Here is a 10,000-nt window from a genome sequence, read left to right as displayed (position 1 = left end):
TTTCTCCTGCAGGCTCGAGAAACCTTCACCTCTCCTTCAAGCATCCCACACTTTGGTTAGTTTTTTAACACACACACACACACAAACACACACACTCACACACAAACACACACACACACACACACACACTCTCTCACACACACGCTCAACCACACACGCTTACACACACACACACACACACACACACACACACACTCTCACACACACACACACACACACACACACACACACACACACACGGTCACACACATACACACGCTCACACACACGCTCACACACACTCCTCACCTCCACCTCGATTATATCAGCTACAGTTCCTAATGAAAACTAGGTCAAAAACTGGGGCAAACTGCGATATCAGAGATGCAGAGTTCCGTGTCAGGGCTTCAGCTGCATCTACAGGGGGTTTGATTTGGTGAAATCTGTAATGAGATGTTTATGTGAAATGTATTGGAGGAGTCTCCACCGTCAGCACTCTGAAAGAAAAAACATCACTCTGACACTCGCAGTACTGGAGGCTGAAATTAGATTCATCTATCACCAATGGAAAGCTTCATCCAGATGCTTTCATGCAACCAGGAGAGTTCAGATAAATCTATCTGACATCAACACCAAAACACAAAGCAGATCCACACCAAGTTATGATCAGCTGATAGCTCTGATATTCTCTTAACCCAAGAGTCTAGAACTTTGCCTCAAGTCTGATGATACACATTCAGTATCGATGGCTGACCTTTGGCTCTTGTACCAACTTATTTAACTGCTTTATGGAGTCAGTGAAAGGAACCACCCTGAGCATGTTCTCCTCCAAGAGTTATTAATTTCTAAAACTTCTGATCTCACTAGGACAACCAGGAGAACCAAGGTGTTCAGACTGGAACGAGTGAACATCCTCACACCAACATCATCTTCTGCAGAAAAATCCAGAGTAGAACATAAACTACCATTTATAGATAATATGATGTTCTTCAGTCTGTTTCTTTTCATCCAAGTTTTTATTCCTTTCAGATCTTAAAGTCAGTTGTTTTGTCTGAAAATGTGCTCCATCTCTCTGTTCAGCATCATCTTGGTTGTGGTGGACGAGTGCTACAGTACTACACATTTCCATGATGACGGAAAGGAAATCAACACATCAGGACACGAGGAAGAGGAAGAACTGCTTTTTGTTTCATATTTTCAAAGAAAAAGAGACATAAGATGCCCATGCTCCATGAGGCCATTATGTGTGTGTGTGTGTGTGTGTGTGTGTGTGTCTCTGTGTGTGTGTGTGTGTGTGTGTGTGTGTGTGTCTCTGTGTGTGTGTGTCTCTGTGTGTGTGTGTGTGTGTCCTGAAGGCGAAGTGAACCCTGCTATGACACTTGCTTTGATCTTATCCAGTGGTCTGAATCTGTTTGAGTTTCCAACCAGCCCACTCCACACACACACACACACACACACACACACACACACACACACACACACACACACACACACACACACACACACACACACACGAAATGTTTAGAATACCTCAGGTTTATGAAATTTGTTCTCAGAACTTTTCAAACCTCACCATGTTAAATAAAACGTTTTCCGAACGTTGCACTTTGGTTCCAGAAGAACATACTAACCTAAGAATGTTTATCGTTTCTACATCACCGTACCTCTGTCACGTTTCTGTCACGCCACCTTGCGTGAACGTTTTTTGTTGTTATTCTAACAAATACTTATGTTTTTAGATTGTTGCAAGAGCGTTATTTTAACATTTCCACCTAACACACTTGAAATGTTTGTAAAAACTAAAACTCAATATTATTAACTGTATAACTTTGGGGGTGTGGCCTGGGGGCGGAGTCATTCCAAATTGCATTGTTTTTAGCTACACTTTGTGTTTTTGGTCATACTTTGTACCTGCAGCAGATCATTAGCTTGCCTGCTAGCTACCCTGTTTTATTATTTTTTTTGCAGGTGCTTGTTTAATATGATTTTATTTCTGGGGTTTATGTTCACGTTGTTCACTTGTGTAAGCTAACGCAGATCACCAACCCAGCTAGCTTTCTGTTACAGAATTTTGTGGTCATTTGCTAATAATTTGCATATTAAAGCCAATTGAAAGATGCTGTTTGGATTTATCTGTGACATCAGATTGCAGTTTCATCCAGATTTTGTATTTAAAAAATTTTAATTAGCGTTGTGTTAAAAAAGAAATCATGCGATTGGAGTGTCGAGTTGGTGCTTGCTCACATTTTCTGTACGCAGGAAGATGGAATTCTGATGAATAGGTTCGGAATATTTCAGTGTTTTCTGTAGCGGCCTGGATACCTGTGTACGTGTTTGAACAAAGGTTTATTGGCATCTATCGTTCTTCTATTCGCTTTGAGAGTGAGAGTGTGAGTGTGTGTGTGTGTGTGTGTGTGTGTGTGTGTGTGTGAGAGAGAGAGAGTGTGTGTGTGTGTGTGTGTGTGTGTGTGTGTGTGTGCATGTGTGGGCGAGCAGGTGATGTGGCCTTGACCGGAAGGTCAAAGAAAGCCGTCAGTTCCTTTTTCCTCTCCGGATATTCCCAGCATTCTCTCGCCAGTATCGCGGGTCGGGAACGCTGGGAATCTGTGGGACAGGAAGCCGGAACAGGAATGCCGCCGCTCGAGGCGCAAACTATTCGCTCAGCCTCGAGCTCAGAACAGTCTCCTTGTTTCCAGGCCCTGACCTTAAGCAGTGAGGCAGAATCACACAGTTGGACAACACTGAACCCCAGTGGACAATGATGGAATTACATCAATCAAACGTAATTGTAACAAATTTACAATCATTTTATGTCGAATATTAAAGTGTTTTGAGTTTTGTGTAATGGTAAAGTTACACCTCGGCACATTCTACACCTGATTAACATTGCAGCATTTATGCATATACATGAATATGCAAACTAGAACCATATCTATATCTTCCTGCAAGTCTTTATAGCTAGTTTACAGTTGGTTAACTGCTAATAAACTAGCTTAAAAATAATAAATAGGATTTTGGTTTCATTTTACATCTTACTCATTTACATATATAACAGAAATAATAAAAAAATGTCATATCACCATGACGACCGCCATCTTGCTATCATTTGTTATATTTGCTGTTTTACATTAGAATGTCACTTGATTGGTTCACATCATTGACAAGTGACATCACTAAGCAAGTTCATATGTTGCCCCGCCCCCAAAACGGTGCAATGTTATAAACCACAGGAAAAATATTTTATTTAATTGAATATAAATAGATACAGCAAAAGTTTTTATTGTATTTTATTTGTTTAAATGCATTAATACAATGAGTGTGAAATAATCTCCAACAGAAAGATTTGATTAAATATTGTTATTATTTCCAAGAAAATCTTAGAAAAAGTTTCTACATCTGAGCTGAAGTTATTTCTAAAAACACTGCTGATAGTGAATTAGTTGAATTCTGTATTATGTCTATAGTTATGGGGAAGAAATCAGCTACTGGTTGGTATTTACTGACATTCTTCTGCCGTCTTTATTTGACATTGAGAAATTCTTCATCACCTGAAATATCAGAAACACAAAATATTATTATTATAGCACTTTTTCTGACTATTATAAATGATTTATGGTGTGTAAAGATCAGTGTGAGTAAATATTTAATATTATCAGCAAAACGATCAAGAAAAACTATTTATATTACATTGATAAATATTAATGTGCATAAATGTAATGATTTTTCCCATAATCCCCCTCTCCAGATCATTATTTACAGGTTTATTGTGTGTAAGAATCTACAGGACTTTTACAAATTGATCATGTGACTGATTTAAATAATTACACAGTCATTATGTAAAAACACATGGGGGGGGGGTGTAAACTTATGCACTGATCTTTACATATACATGTATATTATAAACATTTAATTCCTTATGTATAAAAAAGGTATGTGTGTGTGTGAGAGAGAAAGTGGGTATATGTGTAGGTGTGTTTATGTGTGTGTGTGTGTGTGTGTGTGTGTGTGTGTGTGTGTGTATGTGTGTGTGTGTGTGTGTGTGTGTGTGTGTGTGTGTGTGTGTGTTTACCGTCTCTGCTCACTCCACAGTACTCCTCACACTCCTTCTGTGTGTAGAAGCGGTTTCCGTTGCCCTCACACCCTCCGTAGCTGAAGGACACACACTTTCCGTTGGTCGAGTCGAAAGCCCAGAACTGCTGAGTGTTTTTACAGGAACCCACCGCTATCGGGAGCCGACAGGCAGCTGCACAGGACAGAGGACACCAGATTGTGATTGGTCAGGAGGTGTTGAATCATTCTAACACTGTAACACTGTAACACACACACACAAACACACACACACACACACACACACACACACACACACACACACACACACACACACACACCCTCGGTGCGGCAGGTCTGCAGACATTCCTTCTCAGTGTGAAAGTTGTTCTGGTTCCCCATGCAGCCTCCATACTCAAACATCTGACACGTCATGATGGAGGAGTTGTAGTAGAAACGATGGAGGATACCAAAACATGGACCAGGGTCTGGAGTACCTTTACAGGAGTCTACACACACACACACACACGCACATGCACACACGCACCCACGCACACGCACACACACACACACACACACACACACACACACACACACACACACACACACACACACACACACACACACACACAGGTGTGTTAGGGAAGTGATTTTAGAAGCAGAAGAAAGAAGACATTGAATCTGGATTGTAAACATCAGTAAAACATCAGAGATTTCCTTTATTTCCTTTAAACCTGAGAACCACCAATGTGTGTGTGTGTGTGTGTGTGTGTGTGTGTGTGTGTGTGTGTGTGTGTGTCTTAATTTACCTTCTCCTTTGAAGAAGGTTGTGTCATCGGCAGAACCTTCATCAGATGGAGAGAGCACCACTGAGCGTCTCGTCCTCGGCTGGACAACAGAACACAAAAGTGAGACATGTTACATCCTCAACAAAACAGAAACTATGGATAATTTTTCTTTTCGTTTTTCTTTATACCTGAACCTCAATTTGTGTAGTTGTTTTTTCTCCTGGAACACAATCTCCTGAAGAAAAGGAGAAGAAGAAAAGCAGAAAACATTTATATGACCAATAAAATAATTACATTTATATTATAATGCTGCTGTAAGAGTTCCAGGATTTATACCTTTGTTGTGTTTAATAGAGATGGTATCTGCGCTCATTCCCTGTTCAGCCACCAGGGTCCTAAAGTCCTCCAATAGCGTGGGCCGCAGTTCCTTCTTACGACCTGATGGGGGCAGAAACCAGCACAAACCCTCAATTGTACCTCATGTTTCCCATGAGCTCGTGGCCTCACACATGTACTTACAGAACAAACACGCTGTTGTTTTACACGCGACAAATAAAAATACATGATTCGATTCAACAGGTTTTATTAGAAAAAGCTAAAAATCAGATTCAACTCAGAGACCTGAGTCAAAGATGTGACTGAGATAGCAGACAGCAGTGACTCAAAGAGTTGAGTAAAAAAAAAGTGACTCAAAGAACTGACTTGAAAAAGCTAATTTTGAGAGCTGACTCAAAGTTTGAAATCAGATCCAACTCAAACAGCCTCGAGGACTCAGAGAATTGACTCAGAACATCTGATTCCTCACCGTACAGTTTGACGGAGGTCGTCCTGTTTTCTCCACGCTGTTTAAACATCACCACCAAAGCGTACTCATCATAGTTCGTGTGCACCACGTAGGCGTCCACATCAGCTGACCATTCTGTGCACACACACACACACACACACACACACACACAACCAGAAGTTCATTATACTTTATAACTTTTATTCCTTTTCATAGTATTTTTTTCTTAGGAGCTTGTTGGCGTTACTCACTGACACTGTGGTAGTAGAATCTTCCTGGAGTTTCGGTCTTTACGTAGTTCCCAGTGATCATCTTACACTCTCCTTGTCTACCAAAAACATCAACAGCTTTTACACACCACATTCTCCATCCTGATTGGTCAGAAAATGTTGATGTATTCCCCCGACAGTAGCGCAGGTTTGCATTACACACACACACACACACACACACACACACACACACACACACACACACATACTGATGCGTAGACGTTTCTATTGCGACATTTCAATCAGTGGGACGTGTACAGCGCACGTGTCGATCCAACAGATTTTACCGAGAGGAGACGTTTATTATGTAACATTTAGGGAAGGAGTCTCCAGCGTCAGGAAATGTAACATTCAGAGGTAAAGCTGTAAATTCTGATGTTACGCTGCTCTGCAGCTGGTTGCAGTAAAATAATCAACTTTTGTTAACATTAAATAAAAAATAAAATGACATGTTTATGTCTGTATTATAATCATTAATTTAATTATACACTAATTTATTATAGTTGTGTATTACTAGAAATATGTGTGTGTGTGTGTGTGTGTGTGTGTGTGTGTGTGTGTGTGTGTGTGTGTGTGTGTGTATATATATATACTGTATATGTGTGTGTGTGTGTGTGTGTGTGTGTGTGTGTGTGTATATATACCTGGACATGATGTGGGTCATGCTCAGAGAGTTGGGAGTGTCGCTCTGCTGCAGCTCCAGAGATCCGATCGGAAAATCTCCTTTGTGTTTCCTCCTCCAGGGGCAGTTTGAGGCCGAAGCGATGTCATACCACTTCCCCAAGAACTGCACACAGAACAACATGGCTGACCGGTGTGTGTGTGTGTGTGTGTGTGTGTGTGTGTGTGTGTGTGTGTGTGTGGCGATAAGGGTTATTTAGGCCAGCGTTGTCCATTATTGACCTAAATCTGAACATATGTCAACTAGCATCCATAACTAATAACCTGAAGACACAATAAACATAATTTCTCATATATATACATATATAAAAACTAAATAAATACATAAAAATATTCTTCTTATTATCCTCATAAGGTTCCAATTTCCAATTTATTCCAAAATCTGACTCAAAATAAAACAAATAAACAAACAAAAGAATAAATAAATAATGAATGAATAATAAAATAAAATAATGATTGAACAAACTGGAGAAAGTTTTATGTATAACAGACGCCTCAAAAAAATTGAAAAGTGTTTGAGCAACATGGTGATAAATTAAAAAAATGGCAATTTAAAAATATTAGTATTATTTAAATATTATATTGTTTTACTTATAATGTTTAAAAAATTTATAAATTTTTTTTATATTCATTTATATAAAATTTATATTAGACTTAGAGGAAGGTTAGGGTGATATTGAGCTGGAAAACCTTTCATTTTATTAAATTAAAAAATTTACATTTATTTATTCAAAGCTGTTACTGAGGAAGCAAACTTGACCTTTTAACTATACATTTATGTCTGGAATATTTGTGAATATCAGTAGAACATAAATCATGAAAGTAAGTTTTTTTAACTTTTTTTTTTTTTAGCTTTAGACATGTGACAATTGCATTAACAAAGCAAGAATAACTTTTTATATATAACATATTTATTTATTTATTTAATTTAGGAATGTATAAAAAAAACCCTACAAATTAAAATGTTATTTTGCTAGGTTAAATCTGCTAGGTGTAAAAAGTAACAAATGTCATCCCAATGATGTCTTCAGAATCAGTGTGTGTTTGTGTGAATATTGTGTAACACTGGTGTGTAAACACATTCGGTGTGTAAACGCTTTTTGCTCTTTGATCAAGGACGAGATTTTTTTTTTGTGGGTTTTTTTGTTTTTAACGTTCACACCAGCAGAAAAAAGATGAGCTGATGAGGGCTGAGGCCTCTGAAGATCTACAGCCTGATTGTATTTCTCACAAACACAGAAAAGCCTCTGAACATTCAGCTCACTGTGGCTTAAATGCTACAATTTAGTTGTTAGCTTGCTAGCCTAAAACATTTTTATTTTATTACTGTTGAGCCAATGATGCTTCAACAGTCAAATATTTTTGTATAATTTCCATCCTGATTTTTATCCTCAGGCGGTAATTTATTAAAAAGTTAGCAAACTGGCCAAGTTAAATTCTAGACAACAACCTCGAGGCTACATTTTTATGGTAGTGAGTAGCAGTACACAAAATCATTTAATTACACAAATCTCTACTATTGTCATTAATCAAAAAGAATATATATATAAACACATATATTACTATGCAGTTGATATTAGTTATGTTATGCTAGCTATTTCAGTATTTATATTTTTGTGACAATATTAATAAAGAAAAAAATTTGTTTGAATTAATATTAATTGTAATTTATTTATACATGTTTTCTGAGAGATTAATCCCAAAATGTTAATGTTGTTCAGTAACATATTTACAGGACTGATATTATTGATTATTATTGGTAGAATATTTTGCAATGGTGTGTAGATGAGTTGTAAAAGGTTCTCACCCGGTCCAGGTCGAAGTTCTCCTGAGTTTGGAGGAGAGGTTGTGCAGGGAGAGGTCCAGCATGGGTCAGACCCACAGCGGCCACGAGAAGAACCGCAAACACAGCCTGCATTTCTGTCTGTCTGCAATCCAAATGAGGTTCCAGTCTGTAATAAGGAGAGAATGACAGAACCCCCCTCCCCCTCTTCCTCCTCCTCCTCCTCTTCCTCCTGTTGTTAAAGGCATCGACCGGTGGGTTGTGTGTTTTCACCCCACTGGCACAAAGCAGCCTAAAATCAGTCCAACCAACCAGAGCAAAGGTCCTCTTATCTATTTATTGATTTATTTATTTATCCTGTGCTTTGTGTGTGTGTGTGTGTGTGTGTGTGTGTGTGTGTGTGTGTGTGTGTGTGTGTGTGTGTGTGTTTGTGTGTGTGTGTGTGTGTGTGTGTGTGTGTGTGTTTGTGTGTTGCATTTTAAAATAATTGTATATAAATTTAAACTGTTCTAAATATACACTGCTAAGACACGTAATCTGAAAAGCTTAATCTGGATAAATGGATTTGAATTAGAGATTTAGTGATTACAGTAGAACAGTAATAACAGACACTGGAGGACACTGGAAGGTCGAACGCAAAACAACACAAGCTACGGTTTTTTTTTTCTTTTAATGTTTTTGTTAAAAAAGCTTTAGAATAAGAAGCAGTATTTTACACATATACACACAAACACACATACTCACACACACACACACACACACACACACACACACACACACACACATACATTATAGTAATGATAATTTTAATAAATCTTATATATTCAATAAAAAGTAATAGATTTTAATATTTATTGATATAATAATTTAACTGATATCTTCTCATATCTACTAATAATTTATTTAAATGTTTCTTTAAATATCACTGATGATATTTCTTTTTAAATAAAACTATTGCTTTATGTAGTATTTTAGTAATTTAGTTCGCTTCTCTTGCAGTTCTTTCCCTTTTTTATTATTATTTTTTAAGTGAAGGAGAAGAAAGGGAACAAACAAACAAAAACAAATCAATATTTACATGTTTTTAAAATATTTGCAACAGTTTCACTTATTTTCTTAAATCGAACAGAAATAATAGAAAATACAAATAAAGCAGAAATCAAGAGTATGGATTTTTTAATTACAAATAAAATCAAAGAAAGCAGAAAAAGATGCACATGTTGATGAAAACGTGTCACCAGTTTGTCTTCTGCTCCCAGTTTTATTTACACACCACATCCAAAGGTCACTATTTCATAAAATGTGCAAAAATGTGAGCCATATGACCTGTACAGCAGATAAATATTTGTGCATGTTTTATAGACAATGTAAATAAAAAATTAAGGATATTTAGATATTATAGTATAAAGGACAGATGTAGAATGGTTGTAAGTGCTTCTTCTTCTTCTACTTCTTCATTCATACTTCTACATTAGGGGGCGCCACAGCGGATCATCCGTCTCCATAACCCCCTGTCCTCATCTGCCTGCATGTCTTCCCTCACCACATCCATAAACCTCCTCCTTGGTCTTTCTCTTTTCCTCCTTCCTGGTCTCTCCATCCTCAGCATTCTCCTACTGATATACCCCATGCCCCTCCTCTGCACATGTCCAAACCTCAATCACACCTC

General features: G+C 37.8%; 1 protein-coding gene across 1 annotated transcript; it reads right to left on the bottom strand.

Annotated features, from left to right (window-relative positions):
• Window positions 1-3,250: 3,250 nt before the first annotated feature.
• On the bottom strand, window positions 3,251-8,541 carry ambp (alpha-1-microglobulin/bikunin precursor). The gene is made up of 10 exons (XM_083568820.1): window positions 8,356-8,541; window positions 6,512-6,654; window positions 5,850-5,926; window positions 5,620-5,733; window positions 5,151-5,252; window positions 5,003-5,049; window positions 4,836-4,914; window positions 4,368-4,535; window positions 4,049-4,222; window positions 3,251-3,527 (listed from the first exon to the last, which is right to left on the bottom strand). The coding sequence occupies exons 1-10, from the start codon at window positions 8,464-8,466 to the stop codon at window positions 3,499-3,501; spliced, it is 1,044 nt and encodes a 347-aa protein (XP_083424946.1). The 5' UTR covers window positions 8,467-8,541; the 3' UTR covers window positions 3,251-3,498.
• Window positions 8,542-10,000: the final 1,459 nt, after the last annotated feature.

Source organism: Silurus aristotelis, assembly GCF_946808225.1.
Source record: "Silurus aristotelis genome assembly, chromosome: 18".
Taxonomy (NCBI): Eukaryota; Metazoa; Chordata; class Actinopteri; order Siluriformes; family Siluridae; genus Silurus; species Silurus aristotelis.
This window is presented reverse-complemented; position numbering and strand designations above follow the sequence as displayed.